At 43.8% G+C, this 20,327-nt stretch overlaps 1 protein-coding gene across 2 annotated transcripts in view; it reads right to left on the bottom strand.

The window, feature by feature from the left end:
- MAPRE2 (microtubule associated protein RP/EB family member 2) overlaps positions 1 to 20,115 on the bottom strand; it is a 161,758-nt gene extending 141,643 nt beyond the window's left edge. Inside the window, exon 1 of one of the 2 annotated variants that reach the window (XM_025931273.2) lies at positions 20,074 to 20,115. Coding sequence is in view for 1 of the 2 variants with exons in the window: in XM_025931271.2 (XP_025787056.1) it covers positions 18,584 to 18,607 (24 nt within the window). In the remaining variant the exon portion in view is untranslated. Of the gene's footprint in view, positions 1 to 18,583; positions 18,745 to 20,073 lie in introns of those variants that run through there. The other variant, XM_025931271.2, reaches the window with a different exon arrangement.
- Between the last annotated feature and the right edge of the window lie 212 nt (positions 20,116 to 20,327).

Raw genomic sequence — 20,327 nt, 5'->3', positions numbered from 1 at the left:
GCTCTCCATTTTGTAAAAATGTTTCACAGACATCATCTCACTCAGATCTTGAAATCTCAATTCTTTCTCCACAGGTTCACTGTGCTCGCCTTTTGGCTACTGCCTTTTGCTCCTTGATTTTTCTTCCTTAGAAACTCTCATCTGCTATGGAGTTGCAGAGCCCTCTAAATGAGCTTTTCCCCAGATGGTTCGCCTCACTCTCTGCCTTCCAAGGAGTCTTTTTAGACATTCCCTCCCGGTCATCTCCCTCCACCTCAAAGAAATTAAATACTACCGAATAGATTTTATCTGTTAGGGTAGAGCTTTAGACGGCCACAAACCACTGTAATATCTGATTTTTGTCCCCATTGAGAGGGCATGCTCCAATCTAATTGAACAAAAATATCACGCAACGTCTCTGGGCTGAGATGTAGGGATACAACCAGGAACCAGGTGGGCCCTGTCCTCCTACTCGGTGAGATACAAAACCCTTTTTTGCTTAACCCCTAAAAAGAGTCATCAATCACAGGAACTTATTGTAGGAAATCACACAGCTGATCAAGGACAGAGCTGGGACCCAAATTCTGGTCTTCCGAGTTTCAAATCACATGCTTTTCCTATGAATCTGTTCTGACCCATTCTCCTTTTTTCTCCTCTTAGCTCAGGCTTTCTTTGCATTTTAAAAATCAATTTCATATTTTTGGAGCAACAGAGCACCAAGTTTTAATCTTCATAATTTTTTTATGCAGTTCCTAATCATTCATTTGTGTAACATTTATTGAACCCATGAGAACAGTTACCGCTTACGTGCGGCTTCTATGTGTCAGGTGCGGTCCTAAGTGTGTTCCCTGAATCAGCTCATTTACTTCCCGCTGTAACATTCTGAGGGCTGTGATTTCTTATTTTCATCTTACAGCTACATGGAGGCTTGTGGCAGGGCCAGGACTTGGGACCTCGTGAACATCATGTTACACACCTTTTATGTCCTAGGCACCCTGCTAGGTGCCGGGGCTCTAAAGGGTGAGAAATTTACAGTGCAGCCATCCAGGGGCTAATAGACACACTCATAACTATACCATGAGACTGTGAATGCAAGCATATTGACAGGGAGGGTCAAGAACAAAAAGGAAAAATGTATGACTGCTGTTTCCTGGATGATCTGTAGGATTTGAAGGCCATTGTTTTCCTCATTCTGAAAATTAGAGAAAAAGAAGTATTTTCCTGCTCAGTTTCCCTTATGGCAGTGCTTTTCAGATTTTGAGTCAGCCAGGAATCTTAAAATTCAGATTATGATTCTATAGGCCTGGGGTGGGGTCTGAGATTCTGTCTTTTTAGAAACTTCTAGATGCTGCTGCTGGTCCAGGAACCACGCTCTGAGTTGCACAGAATCTGTTCTCAGAGCTCTTCCCACAATCTGCTATGTGCTGATCGGGGCTGCACTTAGATGGGCCATCCACTCAGACGATTCCAACTGATGTAAACTCATTTATAGCTCCGACCTTGTCACCAAAGATGGATCAAAGCAAAATTTAGGAGGTCAAGTCCATCCTTGGGACACATTTTTCCTTGCTCCACTGCTCCCCCCCAACATCCCTAATCCCCCAGTGGTCACGTACTCATCAAGAGTTTCAGGTCCTTAGAGAAAGTTCTCTGCTTTCCAAGAGGATGTGTAGCTAATTAACTCATCTGTGCAAATGCGTTGGGGAGTGCTAATCACAACCATTTGTTATTTCTTCTGCTGACCCAAATGGCTGGTTCTGGCTTTGGTTACACTGGTGCCCTCAATGAAGCCATGTTTATCTTCCCTTGCATAGGGAAGGGACTCAGCTGAATTTACTGCACATACATCCAGCATGCTTGAGACACAGGAGGATGCTCAGGTGAGCTAAGTAGTCTCTCTAAAACAAAAAGGGAGCAAAAACCTTAAGTTTGCAGAAGCTAACTCTTTTGGTAACTCTAGTATACTTGAACTGTCATTTTGCCTAAAAGAATCAGGTTCAAAGTAGGTTTTGAGATTGCCAGCACTTTCTAACAACACTCCTGGACAAGTCATGACTTCTCCAGGTGCACTTGCATTCTTTTTTTTTTTTTTTTTTTTTCTAACTTTCAATGTTTATTTTTGGCAGAGAGGGAGACACAGAATCTGAGGCAGGCACCCGGCTCTGACTGTCAGCACAGAGCTTGATGTGGGGCTTGAACTCACAAACCAAAAGACCTGAAGTCAGATGCTTCACCAACTGAGCCACCCAGGTGCACCTCCCCCTCCCCCGCCTTTTTAAATTTTAACTTGCATATTCAAACTGAGGGAAAAGAAGCAACCATTCATGTCAGAATATTAAGAGTCTTCATCGGTGATGGGCTGTATACCAAAATGGACTTATCAACCCATTTTTTGGAACCCCATTCATCTTTCCATGGGAAATAGGAGGCTGTTACAATTTAATAGCTTTATGAACAAAAGGGAACTTTGAGGGTTACGTGGAGAATCCAACTCTCCTTTGTAAATCTGCCTGGTATAAAGGGCACTGGACCTGGAATAAATTCCCTGGGACTGAGGTTCTCCCCCTTATGTGAACTGTGCATATACCATTTAAACTCCAGGCTCCAGGGGTGCCTGGGTGGCTCAGTCGGTTGGGTGTCCGACTTCAGCTCAGGTTATGATCTCGCCGTCCGTAAGTTCGAGCCCCGCATCGGGGTCTGGGCTGACGGCTCAGAGCCTGGAGCCTGCTTCCGATTCTGTGTCTCCCTCTCTCTCTGCCCCTCCCCCGTTCATGCTCTGTCTCTCTCTGTCTCAAAAATAAATAAAACGTTAAAAAAATTTTTTTTTAAACTCCAGGCTCCAGTTTTTATAGTTTCCTGTCAAGTGCAGCTACTTAGAGTGTTCGTGCTACATAGAAGCATCCTTTATTGCAAATTTCTCTGTAAATGGGAAACACTCATGATCATCATCACTATTAAATAATTGAGTTTGAACCACATCTCCCTTGTCAATTGGATCTGAATATTAGTCACAGGATCAGGAAGTTGAAGTACAAGCAATTATGGCAAAAACCAACGGCTTGGAAAGAATGGGAGAGAATGCCCATCTGAAGGGATCTTGTGGGTGTGGCCTTGAGCAGGACCCTCACTCACAATAGGTGAAGCCTCTTGTGCTGCCTCTTCTGTAGTCCGTGACCTCAGCAGGTTCCACGGCTTGACCACAGATCTATTAAGGTTGGCAGTGGAGGGAGAAAAAAAAAAAAAAAGCAAAGAACAAAGCCGTCTTTTGATCACAAGTAGAACTTTCCCTGTTAGCTTTAGGTCAAATGCTAGTCAGATCAGGCCATTGTAGGGATTTCATGCTTCGCAGACATGACTGCACTGAATGCAGGGTTTTAAGATTCTTCTTTCTTTCAAATCTTTTCAAATCTTCCTAGAGAAGCTAGTTTTTCTGCCTTTTGGCTCCTCCCCATCCCACAAGGTGCTTCCTTTCTGCTCCCCATGGGGAGATCTACCGCACCCCCTGGTCTTCCCAGGAGCACAAGGTGCTGGAGAGCCAGGAGGAGGAGGGCCTCTTGTGTCTGCCTGTGCTTTGGGGCAGCTCAGTACAACTCATTGCTGGACTGGATCAGTAGTCCCGCTTGTCCAGGTCTTCCCTGATCTCTAACAGGGTAAGATCTACGACCTGTGTATAGCTCAGCCCAGGCCCACTGAGGGAGAGAGGACCAAATACTGACAACCAGGCGTGTGGGGAAAAGGGAGCTCAGCGGGCGATCTGAGTGGATGCTCTTTAAAATGTGCCTGCTCTGCCAGAAATCCCACCACTTTCCTATTTGGGTCTACAATGGCCTCATACGTCAGAAGCTTAAATCCTACCACTACTTCTGCCCTGTTGCAATTTAAATAATTCACAGTGCTAACGTGCTATTGAAATGATTTTCCTCATGTTTTGAAAAGCTCATGGGTTCTCTGAAGTACAGTTCCCATTACATTTCCTATTATAGTTCATTCTAAGAGATGGATTCACAGCTACCTTTTGGAGCGCTGGGATATCTTGTGGGGGAAGCAGAGGGAAAGGGAAGATACCCTCCTAATCGAGGAGGCTAGAGGTCACAAGTGAATTGAGTTGTTTGCATTGCACCTGAAGCAGAGTTGGGACACAACCCATGTCCCCCCACAATCAATTTAAGTTGACTTGTTAATAAGAACAGTAAGAATGATGTGGTGTCTAACTTGCAAAGATTGTGTAAGCAGAGGAGAGGCCAGCATTCTTGGTCTTAACTCCTAACTCATGCTTATTTCTCTTTTGAAGATTTTGGTAGATATTACTGCTTCCTCTTTGAGTGTATTCTTTCTCTAAAACTTTAATTCTTCATCAATGGAATTTAACTTCCTCTTAGTTTTTTAAGCTCTAGAGCCTCTGTTCATGATCTTTAGGAGATAATTTTTTCAGATAGGGAAATCAAAGTATGAAAGTCTCCCCACGCCATACAAAAGTAATAACACAGTTATTAACTACTTAACTTTCAAAAACAAACTCCCCAGAATGTGAAAAACCAAAAAATACACGTGGCTTTTAGATTCCATGAGCAACGCTGAAACCACGAAACCTCATACGAGTTGAGTGTTAAAGGTCTCTTTCCTTTGGGAGGGGCCACAAACCCCATGGGAAAATATGACTCAAAAGGACTTAGGCTTGAGGTCACAGTGTACAGAACACAATTGTTCTCCCCATCCTGCATGGCTCACCTGCGTCAGGTTGCTCAACAAGGTACACTCTGAAGGTGTCAAATGACTCTTAAAAACCCCACCCAAGGTTCCCTGTCTGGGCGAAATTACGATGAATAGCATCATCAGACATGCAGATAAGCAGCTTAGGACAGAATAACAATGTAATACACTCTTCCACAAGAGAAGCCACACTCAGATGCACACTCAAGTTGGTGTCCATGGTGATGGGTCAGCACAGTGACAGGCTCCCAAAGGGGAAAAGAAGCCCCACATTCTTCAATATAGTTATACTCCCCGTGGTCTATGGGGCTAATTGTGAGAGCCGCTGGTAAGCAGTACCAGGAGCCTCTGGTTCCTTTCAAATAAGACAAACAATAGCCTTGCAGGACAGACATTTCTTGTTTCTGGGTACAACTTGATTCCAAAGCCCTCATCCGTCTCCTGCTAATTCAAAACAGCAGCCTCCCGGGCTAAGCCTCATTCCATCAGATTGTTCACCCTTGAGTTCACAAGACGTTCCTTCCACAATGAAAGGACCAAGTGGTTCCTGAACACAGAGAAAGCTCCTGTTCAGCTGCTGTTTCATTTTAGTAGGAGCTCAGAAACATCACTGTAGAAGTTCTTACTCTTTGTCTACAGTTTTAAAACCAGTATCTGGAAAAAAGAAAACGAGTCCTCAGGGTATCAGGGGTTCACTTTGAAAGTGGGGCTGGAGGAAAGGCAGGATGGTGGACAAGAGTTCTATCATGAGATTTTTTTGGATAACAGATTTTTTTTTTAATGGAAAAAAATTCCATACGGTAGGATTCACGATAAAACACATTGTAACATCTATCAGGATTAGAAATGATTTTGCAGCATTCCACGATTTACCTTTCCTAACACCTACGTGTATACTCCATCAGAGAACCATTATCTCTAGGTCTTACCAAACGCTTGCCAGAATCTGCCCCTGCAGGTTCCCTCAGAGATGTTGGTGTTTAACAAATGTTAAATGCCTTAAACAAAAAAAGATGAAATTCCAACAGTGGCTTTTCTGGAGTTATTCACAGAAACAGAAGCATTTCTCTCCCCTCAACCCCCAGTAGGTTTTCCATAGTCTCCCAAACATGAGCCAGTGACCCTGAGAGTCCTACCTAAATACCCACTTTCCCAGCACGGAAACAAAACTTCCACCTATCTCTTTTCACCTACAAAGCAGTGGGGTCAGAACGTGACAAAACAACTCCAAATATTGAATGCTTACGTATCAATTATGCTCCACTCGGACCTGGGGGACGTAAAGATGAATACGAGTCCATCCCGACCGCCAACCAATTTATGTGCTGGGGAGGCCCATGTGTGGGGAATTAAAGGCAAACTGCAATGAGTCACCTGACCTATCCTGGATGGGTGGGGCTGTGGGAGGTGGGGAGAGGTAATGGCTAGGAGGTTAGGAAAGGCTTTCCAGAACAGCCTTTCTCAAATGTTAATCCAGAACACCTGAGAATCTTACTACAGTGCAGATTCCGATTGAGAATGTCTGGGGTGGAGCCCAAGCTTCAGCATTTGTAAGATGTTCCAGGTGATGCAACAGCCGCTGGTCCGGGGAGCACACTCTGAGCGGCAAGGACCTCGAGGAATGAACACCTGACATAAGACAAAGGCTGAGCTTGAGTTAACCAAGGAAAGACGCCTTGGGCAGAAAAACATTCAGAGACACTGAAGCTAGAAAGATCATGCTGGATGTGGGGAGCAACATTCAGCACGGTAAGGGAGAGGTTTATGTGAAACATTGTTGAGTGCGAATACAGTCAATAAAAGCTTTACACAAAAATGGGAAAAAAATATTTTTAATAGTTGAACGGTGGTGGTAAGGAGTGGTCCCCCTCTCGCCCCTTCCTCATCGTCGTCAAACTCTCGCTCATGAATTTTGTGTGGCATTTATTAAAACAACCACAGAAGGATACATTCGTTTCTCTTCCACATGCTGGTGAGGGGAATTCTGTACTGGGGTGTCTTTTGACAAAATGACCACGCGGCTTCCTCCAATCTGGGATTATGTGATGGGCTAAGATACACAGTTACTTAGTGACTGATGGCAACGATTATGTAGTGACAAGGTTATGATCACTACAGAAAAAGCTGTGTTTTTGAAGGAATAATATTTTATAGAAGGAGTCAAGTAATTAAAAACATTGAAGCGTGTTTTTATAGTCCATCCGTAAAATTTCACCTGGGGAAAAAATGCGAGAGGAATTATATAGAATTTGGACAGAAGAAAAACACCAAGCGTTGTATCTTTTGACTTCACAGAGCAAAGAGTGGCACCCCGGTGAGGAATTCATTGCTTGGTGTCCCAGAGCACCTTGCTGTCACAGGAAAGGGGGAGAACTTTTAAGTTCCTGAGGGACAGAAGGGAAGGTTGTGATTGCTAAGGATATATGGCCAAAAGCTATACGTCTCTAAGATACGTGCTCTGTGGTTCCATTCCCAGCACATACGTGAACTCTTAAAATTAACATCACCTTTCTTCCAAATTAGGTGTGTTGCAGGAAACAACATATATAATATTTAGTCAACTGCCAGCCATACGTGAAGGTCACTAAACAAATCTATGTGTCACTCTACATATTATAGTCTTCATAAAGACTCACACATTGTGCGAGTCTTACAAGAATCCTGTGAGGCAATGCCGGGCTCTAGTGTCTCAAGTTGACAGATGAGAAAACTTAACTGGAGGGGCATTGATGAAAGATGGTAAGTAACATCTCCAAAGACAACCAGTCAGTCAGCAGCAGAACTAGTTTTAAGCCTCAGGCCGTCCAATGTTCTTGCTGCAGTTCCAGAATTTTTGCTGTGACACAACCCTGTAACTTCTTTTTAAAAAATGTATTTATTTATCTTGAGAGAGAGAGAGAGCACAAGCAGGGGAGAGGCAGAGAGAGGGGGAGAGAGGGAGAATTCCAAGCAGGCTCCACGCTGTCAGTGCAGAGCCTGTTGCGGGGCTCAAACTCACGAACTGCGAGATCATGACCTGCGCAGAAGTCAGATGCTTAACCGACGGAGCCACCCAAGTGCCTCCAGAACACTGTAACTTCTTAAAAAAAAAACAAAAACAAAAAACAGGTGGGCAGGCAAAGGATGTGAGGATTTTGAACGTGAAAGGAATCAAAGTCTATGGAACCTTTTCTCTGAGTTTTTAAAACTCAGAATTTCACAGACCAGTTTGGAGCTTGCCATAGGCTCAAACTGCATGCCCTCTGTTCAGTTTTTTTTTTTTTTTATGTTTATTTATTTTTGAGAGAGAGAGAGAGAGAGAGGCTGAGAGAGAGAATCCCAAGCAGGCTCCTCACTGTCAGCACAGAGAGCGACATGGGGCTCAGGCTCATGAATTGGGAGATCATGACTTGAACGGAAATCAAGAGTCAGACCCTTAACCCACTGAGCCACCCAGGCACCCCACCCTCTGTTCAGTTTTAAAGGAACCTAAGGATGTAAATATATAAACATGTGGTGCTGGCATATAAATATCCACTTACAATATATGAAATGAAGAAACACAGATTTGCTGGTGACTTGAGGCCCAGGAAGTGTGTGCCACTTAATTTATGGGTTATTGATGAAAGACAAACCAGGATGTTATTTATAATAGGCTGTCTGGTAAGTCCTTAGGTCTTTTTTTTTTTTTTTTGAATTTTTGAATTTTAAATTTTTAAATTTTTAAAGATTTTCAGTAGGTTCCATGCCCAGTGTGGGGTTTGAACTCATGACCCTGAGATCAAGAATCATATGCTCTACCGACTGAACCAGCCAGGCATCCCATGAGAGTCTTTTTCATACTTATACTTGTCTTATTTTGTTAAATATGTAGATTATAAAACAATACTAGAAATGGTCATTTAGGATTCTCATAAGAAAACAGAAATATAATAATTGCGTATCAAAGATATTTGATCAAAAGAAACTATTTCTTCTTAGGTGTTAAAAGGGAATTTTGTTAAGGATTATTTCAACACGGTATTAAATCAAAAGGCCAATTTATGTGTGAAAAAGTGAATCCTCTGTTTCAGGGTTTCTCAAACTTTCATGTGCATGTGAATCACCTACAGATCTTGTTAACGTAAGGACTGGTTGCCGAGGTCTGGGGTCAGCCCGAATCCTGCATTTTAAGACACTCCTCTGGCGTACTGAAGCTGCAGGCCCGGACGTCACACAACTAACAAGGCATCCTTGGAATCCCCTGGGAGTGAACTTCCTTGGAATCACTAGAAATCATCAACTTTTATTAGCAATGTCATGCTAACAATCTACCTATCAATGTATCTATTGAATTAGAGAAGGTCTGTAAAAAAATAGAAGGTACCTTTCAATAGCTTACAAAATAAGATGGCCAATTTTCTAGTTCTAGTTTCTACTTATTTCCCCTCATTGTGCAGAATACTGCAGATAATAGCTTGATTTTTTTTCTTTAGTAGGTGAAAGCAGGGCAGACATTTTAATGTATTACCTTGGACATAGAGTCTCAGATCAGATATTTTACAGACCAGAAAAGCTAGGACTTTTGAAATTTATGATGGGATAAAAGTAGGGTTGCAAATTTGGAGAAAACAAAAAAGAGATGAGAAACACCAAACAAAATTCCAAACAACCAAAAAAATGGGATGCTCAGTTACGTTTGAATTTTAGCTAAAAGACCAATTCTTTTAGTATGAGTATACGCCATGTAATACATATATGTAATATATGGGACATAGTTACACTAAAAAAAAAAAAATCATTGCTTATCTAGAATTCCGATTTAATTAGCCATCCTGTATTTCACCTGGCAACCCAAGAGAAACGCCCGTTCCCCCAAATTCTAACTTACCCTGAAATGCCGAGAGAACAGGTAGCGTGGAGAATGAACAGACAGACCCCCTGACAGTGCTGTTTAAACACTCTAACTGCACCGGGAACTGCTTTCCGGATTTGCCAGTCACACATACAGCACTTGGTTGTTTATGCTGTTGATTTGTGGAAACTCCTTTCAGAAGATTTGTGCCCAGAAGACTCCACTTGAGAAAAAAGTTGTGATAGAAGGCAAGCTGGAAACTAACAAAACAATCTTCCGTCAATAGTTTCCTTTTGGGGAAGGACCAGGGGGAGCAGAGCAGAAGGGTTTTCCTTCTAGCTCCCACTCTTTTGGAGACTGAAGAAGATCAGCGGGAAAATGGAGACAGTGGTTTCTTGGTTAGAATCATGAAACGTTCTTTGTAACGGATCAAATTCTGGCAAGCTGGTTGGGTTTTAAAATTATTGAAAGAAGGAAAGAATGCATAAGGTGGTTGCAGGGATGCTCCACTTCCTGCTCATCAGTTGTTTGAAAACGGCCTCTACCAGCTTTTAAAGAAGGGAATCTACTCTTGCACTGCTGGTGGGCACGCAAACTGGTGCAGCCGCTCTGGAAAACGGTGTAGGGGTTCCTCAAAAAATTAAAAATAGAACTACCCTATGACTCAGCAACAGCACTACTAGGAATTTATCCAAAGGATACGGGAGTGCTGATTCATAGGGGCACTTGTACCCCAATGTTGATAGCAGCGCTTTCAACAATAGTCAAATCATGGAAAGAGCCCAAATGTCCATCAACTGATGAATGGATAAAGAAGATGTGGTTTATATACACAATGGAATACCACTCGGCAATGAGAAAGAGTGAAATCTTGCCATTTGCAACAACGTGGATGGAACTGGAGGGTATTATGCTAAGTGAAATAAGTCAGTCAGAGAAAGACAGATATATGTTTCCACTCATATGTGGAACTTGAGAAACTCAATAGAAGACTAGGAGGGAAGGGAAGCGGAAAAAATAGTTTCATACAGAGAGGGAGGCAAACCATAAGAGACTCTCCAATACAGAGAACAAACTGAGGGTTGATGGGGGGGGAGGCAGGGGTGAGACGGGGAAAATGGGTGATGGGCATTGAGGAGGGCGCTTGTTGGGATGAGCACTGGGTGTTGTATGTAAGTGGGAATCTACTCCCGAAGCCAAGAGCACACTGTATACACTGTATGTTAGCTAACTTGACAATAAATTATGTTTGAAAAAAATAAAGAGGGTAATCGAGTTCTCTGGTTTCACTTTCATGCATGGCATCCAATAGTAAGTGTGGCACACTTTAGCAAAACTGAAAGAAGTCACCTCATTTTCCACCTGCTTTTTCTGGCTTATTTTACCTTCTCTAACTCCAAATACCAAGAGTTGTTCTTGCCACGTTGTTTGTAATTAATTCTAAGTTAAAACCAAGGTGTACCTGTTAGCAAAATGCTTGAGTGTTCTGCCCCTGTTCAAGCAATTGAAACTTACGAATTTCTTACTCTGGAAAAATACAGTAAATCTTCATTTTAGAACTACTTTTTTTAAATTCAAGTTTTTATTTTAATTCCAGTTAGTTGACATACAGAGTTATATTAGTTCCAGGTATATAATATAGGGATTCAACACTTTCATACATCACCCTGTGCGTATCACAACAAGTGCATTCCTTAACCCCCATCAACTATGTAGCACATTCCCCTACCCACTTCCCCTCTGGTAACCATCAGATTGTTCCCTATAGTGAGGAGTCCGCTGCGGGGGTGCCTGGGTGGCTCAGTCAATTAAACGTCTGACTCTTGGTTTCAGCTCAGGTCATGATCTCCCGGTTTCTGAGTTTGAGCCCCTCACTGGGTTCCACACTGACAGTGTGGCATTCTCTCTCTCCCTCTCTCTCTGCCCCTCCCCCTCTCACTCAATCTGTCTCTCTTGAAATGAATACACTTTAAAGAAAGTTTTAAGAAAGAGTCTGCTGGGTCGCCTGGGTAGCTCAGTAGGTTAAGCGTCCCCTGGTCGCGGCTCTGGTCATGATCTCGTTGTTTGCAAGTACAAGCCCCGCAGAACCCTCTTGGGATTCTCTTTCCCTCTCCCCCTGCCCTCTGCCCCTCCTCTGCTCATGCTTGCTCTCTCTCTCTCTGTCTCAAAACAAATAACTAAACTTGAAAATAAAGAGTCTGTTTCTTGCTTCGTGTCTCTCATTTTTTTCCCTTTGCTTGCTTGTTTCTTAAATTCCACATATGAGTGAAATCCTATGGTATTTGTCTTTCTCTGACTGACTTATTTCACTTAGCATTATACTCTCTAGCTCCATCCATGTCATTGCAAATGGCAAGGTTTCATTGTTTTTCATGGCTGAATAGTATTGTAGTGTGTGTGTGCGTGTGTGTGTGTGTGTGTGTGTGTGTGTGTGTGTACCACATCTTCTTCTTTATCCATCACCCAATGGACACTTGGGCTGCTTCCATATCTTGCTATTGTAAATAATGGTGCTGTAAACATTGGGGTGCGCATATCCCTTTGATTTAGTATTCTTGTATCCTCTGGGTAAATACCCAGCAGTGTGCTGCATCATAAGGTAGCTGTATTTTTAACTTTTTGAGAACCCTCCATAGTGTTTAATTTTGGAACTCTCCTGGGGAGAGCTACATGTGATATATGTATGGCACAAGTTATATTAAAGAAAATCTTGTTAGTAAAATATGAAATCTACATTATAATAAGGGAGGAAAGTTGCTTTTTAACTTGAACTGGTTACACGATCTGTCCTCAGTTGTCCCCCTTCATCTTTCCCCCCCAAATACTCTATCATGAGCAAAAGTAAGTTAAGTCCCCTCAGGAGTTAGATATCTATATGCCATTACTGCCAATAGTCCTAGGATGGGGTTAAATGCCCTTATAATTTGTTTTGTTTTGTTTTTAGAAATTATTTAGCTGATCTCAGGTTCCTCAAACTTTACATTATCTGAAATGCATTGTTTGATGTAGTGAAAAAAAGCCCAAACTATCATTTTTTGGTTTCTGAATTGCAGGTGTACTGATTCTGGAAGGGAGGAAGAGGACGAGTTATATATAACCCTTGAAGTTGCTCTATTAATCTAAGTGAAACTCATTTACAGTCGGTGGCATTAACAAAAGAGGAAGTTCTCTTAACTGAAGGAAATTTCATGAGGCAACGCTTAAAGTAAAAAATTAAGACAAGGTCTCATTAATGTTGTTATTGCTCTTTCAAAGGTTCTTTCTAGAATCTTAATAGTAATCTCTCTATTCTTGGGAAGAAGGCAAATAATTTTCATCTCTGGATCATGATCTGATCTGTTTCTGAATTTGGAAGTTTCAAACTAAATTGTCTATGGCATAATGTCAGCTTCTAGGGATGTAAGTGACTGTAAATCTGCTCATTATTATTATTAACAAAATTTCTTTTAATGTTTATTTTTGAGAGAGAGAGGCAGAGCACGCGTGGGGGAGAGGCAGAGAGAGACAGGGAGACACAGGATCCGAAGCGGGCTCCAGGCTCTGAGCTGTCAGCACAGAGCCCCATGCAGGACTCAAACTTACGAACCGTGAGATCATGACCTGAGCCGAAGTCGGATGCTTAACCGACTGAGCCACCCAGACACTCTAAAACTGCTTACTATTTAATGATCCTTGCCTTTGTTAGTAGAGAGCAATTTATTTTAAGTGTATACTTTAGAGGAGTAGTGCGATTTTCAAAACCGGCAAGTTTCCACATCATGTTTTAAGTGTGTAAAAGGACAGTCAATGAAAAATTTCAAATCTGAATACATCTTCAAATTATGTCTTCATACGCTCAATGAAATAAGCAAAAAATGCCGTCACAGGTTTGAGAAAAAGAAGTTCCTACTGCTAAAGAGTTAAGGCAAGTGTCACCCTGGGCTCACTGTCAAGGGTGTGTTTTCCCATCTCCTGGAGCACTGGAAACACTGACATTGGCTCAACGTAAGTCAGCACTGCCCTGTTTGGGCCTGTTAAGGTTCAGAAGTTTTATAGTTCGCCATTCACAAAAATTCGCATATGCTTTAGAAAAGTACTGCTGTTTTGCAAAGTACATGCACACAAAAGAGAAATAGGAAACTAAACTATTTTTAGTGAGTTACCTATGTTTGGAAACAATTTTTTTTTTGCCTTCTCTAACAGGGAAAAAAAACTGAAAAAAGACTAAGTGAGCAAATTCTCATTCAGAACCGAAGTATGTTGAATGAGAATAAATCAAGGGCGTGCCAATTTGTACCTAAATACTTAGTAAATATTTTAGGCTTGGTGGCCCGAATGGTGTTTGGTGAAACTACCGTGTTTCAGTAGCACTAAAATAGCCATAGACAAAATATAAGTGACTAAGTATGGCTGTAGCCCAGTAAAACTATTTTGAACACTGAAATTTGGATTTTGTATAATTTTCAAGAGTCCCAACATATTTTTCTTTTCTTTCTTTTTTTTTTTTTTTTTTTTTTTTTTTGATATGTTTTCAACCATTAAGCAAGCCACGGAAACCAATTTTAGTTCACAGGACATATGACCACAGACAGTGGGTCATAGTTTTGCTGATCTCCAAAACACACGGAGCCATGGCTTTCAACTCAACACAAGCCTAGTGCCATTACGTGGAGTTTGTCAGGAGTCACTTTTGAAGGGTGTAGATTATTAGGTTTGTTGGAAGGAACTTTACCAATAATCACCTTCTGTAACTCTGGGGTAACAAATCACAATTTTGAATGCTTCTCTTCAAATTTATGGTTTCAAATTTGGTGAAAAAAAAAAATCGTGCAATTAGTAGATTTGAAACACTATAGCCAGATCTTCCTGATCAGGGAGAATAAATTCACTGTAAGCATCTAAGATGGTTGCAGATAAATATGTAAGATAGTTGGATTTTATTCTTTGTGGTCTCCAGAGGGTGCAGACAATGCTCTGTGGATGTAATGTGCTACGAGGGAGACATTGACGTGTAAATTGAAGGACTATTTAGTTAGAAGCTATACAGGAAGTTTAAGTTTTTATTGGATGGCATGATTATTATTAACCTGTAAGGGCCCTTCAAACAAGAGAATTTATGTTTCTATGATTTGGGCAAAGATTCTAAAACTTCCTATTTTGGTTATCTGGATAAGAAGCAAACAATAGCTCAGCTTTTGGGGGGTTGGTCTAGTCCAAAGGTTGATTACTTCAGAATAAAGTTGGTGAGATCATCATGTGTGTTAGAACTGAACTTGTCTAGGGGCGCCTGGGTGGCGCAGTCGGTTAAGCGTCCGACTTCAGCCAGGTCACGATCTCGCGGTCCGTGAGTTCGGGCCCCGCGTCAGGCTCTGGGCTGATGGCTCAGAGCCTGGAGCCTGTTTCTGATTCTGTGTCTCCCTCTCTCTCTGCCCCTCCCCCGTTCATGCTCTGTCTCTCTCTGTCCCAAAAATAAATAAACGTTGAAAAAAAAAAAATTTAAAAAAAGAACTGAACTTGTCTAGCCAAAACCTCCAAGCAAGATTATATTCCACTCTATTCAAGAAACAGCTCCATGATAGAGTCAGTACCCCTGGTTTCTCATCACTTTAGAGTATCATTTAATATTGGGATTTGTGCTCTTTGGCGCATGGGAATTCTCTCTACCAGAGTTATGTTTAGGCCCTGATATACTAAGGAGACCAAAGGGCTGTATAAATTTAAGGTAAAAAAAAAACCAAAAAACAAACAAAAAACCTGAATGATTCTGATCTATCCCCAAAACTTCAGTTTCTAAAATTGAGGTGATACCCCTTCTTTCTACATCACCGCTTCTGGCTTACTTGTAAATATTACAGAAATAGGTCTACACCATCCTCTGATGAACAGTTTCTCGTTAATCTGGATTAGACCCATTCTTCTAGACTACGTTTCAGCCTTTCAATATCTTACAACTCCCAGGAAAGGGGCTGGAATTTCAGAAACGTATCCCCAGTGCCTTTTCTTAGCTACACAGAAATGAAATGAGAATGGGCTCATTTCCATCACTTTGGCCTTTGGAAATTCTTATTAACACTTATTTCTGGTGTTATGTGTCAAAGAATATATCCAACTTCTCATTTTAAAATATGCTGACTATTTAAATCTATTTGTGCTATTTTTTAAAAAAATTTTTAATGTTTATTCACTTTTGAAGGAGAGAAAGAGAGAGACAGAGTGTGAGTGAGGGAGGGGCAGAGAGACAGAATCTGAAGCAGGCTCCAAGCTCTGAGCTGTCAGCACAGAGCCTGATGCGAGGCTCGAACTCTTGAGCCATGAGATCATGACTTGAGCTGAAGTTGGTCACTTAACCGACTGAGCCATCCAGGTGCCCCACTTGTGCTAGTTTTAATCAAGGCCGATGACAATAAAAGCTGTTTAACTATTAACTCGCAATGCTCTGAAAGAACTCTCCTAGCTTGATGAATTCCTTTAGGCATCCAGATAGTTGGATGGGATTTTTCCATCATAATGGGCAGAGAGCAAACTTTTGTGAAGTGAATCTTCACATGAGAGTGTAGTTAAGTATTCTAACCGTTACTAGTTATGCTCAGAAGTCTAGGTTGTTTTTATGGTAAAACTGTAAATGAACAAATGAGCTACCATTTCATATCACTTAAGAATTGTGATGGACCTTTAGCTCCCACATATCCAGAATGTCCGTCTTGGAAAATAACAACTGAACGTACTCAGGATGCTCTGCTTTCAAATGTTCTCCTCACCTTTTGATAATGTTCAGCATACACAAATAGCATTCACAACACGAAAGGTATTATGCTCTGTGCTATGGGAGCTGCAGACAGAAAGTCTCCTGGAAGAGAATACCAAGCAGGGTGCATAGGGGCTAGGAAAGATTCCAACAAAGTTCTATAGCTGATAATATTGAATGCTTGCTGTGTGCCAGGCACTGTTGTTCCCCCTTAAAGAAACAGAATGGGGAAGGAAGCAGGTAGACTCAATCATGGTGATATAAAAGGTAATGAACAGAGGAGTGGTATAAAAATTGAAGTTACGAGTAATAAAAATAAGAAAAATAAGTTTATTGACAAACTACAAGAGCCTTAAATACAGAGAACAAACTGAGGATTGCTGGAGGGGTTTTGTGGGGGGTGTGGGGGGGGGGTGGGAAAGGCCAAATGGGCAAAAGGGGCATTAAGGAGGCCACTTTTTGGGATCAGCACTGGGTGTTATATGTGAGTGATGAATCACTAAATTCTATTCCTGAAATCATTATTACAGTCTATGTTAACTAACTTGGAGCTAAGTTTAAAAATAATAATAATGATAATTTAAAAAAGAAAAATAAGTATACTTAATAACCTGTGTACATTAAAAACTTAAAAAAAATTTTTTTTCAACGTTTTTATTTATTTTTGGGACAGAGAGAGACAGAGCATGAACGGGGGAGGGGCAGAGAGAGAGGGAGACACAGAATTGGAAACAGGCTCCAGGCTCTGAGCTGTCAGCACAGAGCCCGACGCGGGGCTTGAACTCGCGGACCGCGAGATCGTGACCTGGCTGAAGCCGGACGCTTAACCGACTGTGCCACCCAGGCGCCCCTAAAAACTTGTTTTAAATGTTTATTTATTTTTGAGAGAGATGGGCAAAGTGCGAGCTAGGGAGGAACAGAGAGACGGAGACACAGAATCTGAAGCATGCTCCAGGCTCTGAGCTGTCGAACATGACCTGAGCCCAGGTGAGACACTAAACTGAGCCACCCAGGCGCCCCCTAACCTGTGTACATTTTGAAACAAGTTATCTTACAAGGGTCGTGTCTTAGGGATTTTTTTTTTTTAAAGCAAGAAATCACTAATAGCAAACATATTCATGCAAATGTTAGTTATAACCATTTCTATTTAAATAGACCCTTTAATCCACCACTGAGAGTGTGATCAAACAGTATTTGAGTTTTCTATACTCAAAACTTATGCACTGCTAATTCATCGTCTCTACTTCACATATTTGAAATAACCCAAACCAGTTCACATTCTCCAGGTTTTTTTTTTTTTTTATATGCCTTCCACCAAGGAAGTTACAAGATGTCTAGTTGGTTTTGTGTTTCCTCCTCTAACAGGAGAGCGCATTATAACGAAGCAAGTGGAACAGGCGTCTACGAGCAAACATATCCTGATCAGATATTCAAACACGCTTTCAAAGGAGTGGAATAGTGCGCGTCAAAAAGCTACTGGATGTAATTACTTCCTATTCCCCGGGGCTCCGCCTTAGAATGAAGTCTGCTGACTCACCAGGCTGCTCCCAGTTAGTTTCTGCTGGGTTTCCCCACTGCCTGTGCACGTGAGTCATCACGGGGAATGAAAGTTTCTACCGGCTCCTTAACAACCATGCAGAAACCAGACACTGACAGTGAACTTCAATCTTTCCAATAGGAACCGGACCTAAGGCAAGAGGGGGTGAAAGATGATGTGGCAGGTGTCACCGCCAGCCAAGCCGCCCGGTGACAGTCCCCGCCCTAGGGCGTCTGTGGGCGGCACTCCAGTTCGAGCTTCGCCCCCGCCCCCACCCCAAGTAGTTAAACTGGCATCTTGTCTTGCAAGCCTTGCAGCTGCTGGCCACTGAACTCCTTCTTTGCGTCAGTGTTGCTCAGACTTTGCTCCACAATGGGATTACCTGGCGATTAAAGATGAATAAAACAAATAACAAACCCGATGCTTGGCTCTCATCTCCAAACAAGCTGATTTAAATGGGTTGGGATGAGATATGGACATCAGGATTTTCCAAAGCTTCCCAGGTAATTCTAACAGACAGCAAAGTTTGGGAACCTTTGCGATGGAGAAGGTCACTCTTCCCATGCAAGTGAAACTTACCAGTTAAGCATCACTAATGACCACCTGGTGGCCTCCCAAACCATCCTGGAGATCTAGTGACACATAGCCCCTGATAATTTAATTAGTTTGGCAGCCACAAAGAACGCTAGCAAAGCAAGGGGGCATTTTCAGAAGAGACACTGGCTAGTCAAGGACCATCTTCCCTCTTAGCTTACCAAAAACTTGGCTACATTTAGTGCTCAAGAGAAGCGTCTCAAATGTTGCTATTCTTTTTTGTTACCTTTTGATCTCTGCTCTGTTTCATCCCACAGAGTCTTGCTCCGCAAAGCTGTAAGCCTCGGGTCCTCTCAGATTAGAAGCAGGTGCTGCGTCAAAGCACAATCAAGACGGTACTGCACGCTTCACTTGGGCTGGGACCGAACCGCCGCCTCTCAGCGCGGCCCCAGGGTAGATACTATGCTAATCGAGAAAGTTCTTCCGTCTCCTCGCTGGCGGGCGGGTGCAGGTTTGAACACTTAACCCTTGATTTTACGTGACTGCATTATAGTGCGTTTAGTGACTTCCTCTTGCTTAGCGGGTCTGGACCACGTTCCATGTTTTTGGAAGAGAGGACGCGAGCAAGTGCTGGCGAAAACCCGCAGGGAGGGGACAGCAGTGTCGGCTGGTGCCAAAGTGAAGGGATGGCTAATGTTCGGAATATTAATTACTCCACGCGCTACTGACCCAGCGAAGACTAGCAGAAGGGGACTGGGGGTTAAGACAAAGGCTCCTCCTGATCAAATGGCTGCAGCGCCCCTTCCTCCGAGGTTATAGCTCTGCCTTCTGCGCCAGGCGGCACTTGGCAAGGCACTGGCAAAGTGACTCAAGGGGTGGCCAGATCCACTATCTGAAAGTCTGCATTACCGAACGCTCCAGACTCAGAGGGGAAGGTCTTTCTGTGCCCACCCCTCCTTCCTGCCCTTTGTGGGATTTCTGGGCTTCCGCGCAACCCTTCTAAGGGTGGACTGAAGAATTTCCTACGGAAGCAGAGTGAGGAGTCGCCGAGTAGCCCTCGCCCTGCGCCCAGGGTGATCTCTGCAGAAGAACCCGTTGGGGTCAGAATAACAACCCGTTCTCACTTCCCCAGACCTGGCTCCCAGGTCCCGGGCGCCAGGAGCACCAGCGGGAGCCGGAGTTGGAATGGGGAGCTGTGGGGTTCGCCTCCGCCGGAGGGCAAGCACCCGCGGCGGCGGCAGGGCCGGGGGTCTAGCGTTTGATCCCCAGCAGGCCGGCGCCAGCGCGCTGCACTTCCTGGTCTGCCCGAAGTGCGCTGCCCCTGCCAGCTCCCTCGGTTCTCGGTCCCTGCGCCCCAACTCTGGCGCCTCCAGGTCTGCGCGCTGCGGGAGCGCACCCCCAAACCCCCCTCGGCACCAGCGCCAAGTGTCCGCGTCCTGGACAGTCCCGGCCCTCACCCCAGAGCTAGTCCACTTTGCTTCTGCCAGCGTGGCAGCCCGACTCCCTCCCCTCTTCCCGGGTGCGCAGCGCTGGGGCTACGAAGAAGGGGTGCCGCTCGCTGGCGGGTGCACATCCCCGAGCCGCGGGGCCGACCCCTGCACAACTTCTTGCAGGGCACCAGGGACCCCGGGGTCCCGCTGGCTCCGCGACCCGCAGACTGCAGCCCCCCGGCGGCGGGAGGAGGCGCGGCCAGCGCTTGGCCTGGGAGGGACTGCGCCCGGGCAGGAGGTGTCGGGGTGCGCCAGGGCGGTACCGCTTTAAATGCACTTGACTCACCTGCTCCGGCGCTGTTGCCTCCTTCCTCTACTGACAGCTGGGGGCTTTGTTTTCTCCACCCACCAGGCCGGGTGCGCTCCGCCCCCACTGCCGCACGTGACTCGCCTTCTGCCACCGCCACCGCCGCCGCTCGGCTCGTCCACCCTGGAGAGCTGGCCGCGCCACCCTTTTCAGGGGTGCGGAGTGCGGATAGAGACCCCAGCCGAGCACAGGTCGCGGCAGGTCCGAGGTGACCTGTCTTCGGGCTGGTTGGA

This window comes from Puma concolor, chromosome D3 (assembly GCF_028749965.1).
Source record: "Puma concolor isolate L17-30 chromosome D3, mPumCon1.1.hap2, whole genome shotgun sequence".
Lineage (NCBI taxonomy): Eukaryota > Metazoa > Chordata > Mammalia > Carnivora > Felidae > Puma > Puma concolor.
The sequence above is the reverse complement of the archived record's forward strand: the minus strand, read 5'-3'. Positions and strand labels throughout refer to the sequence as shown.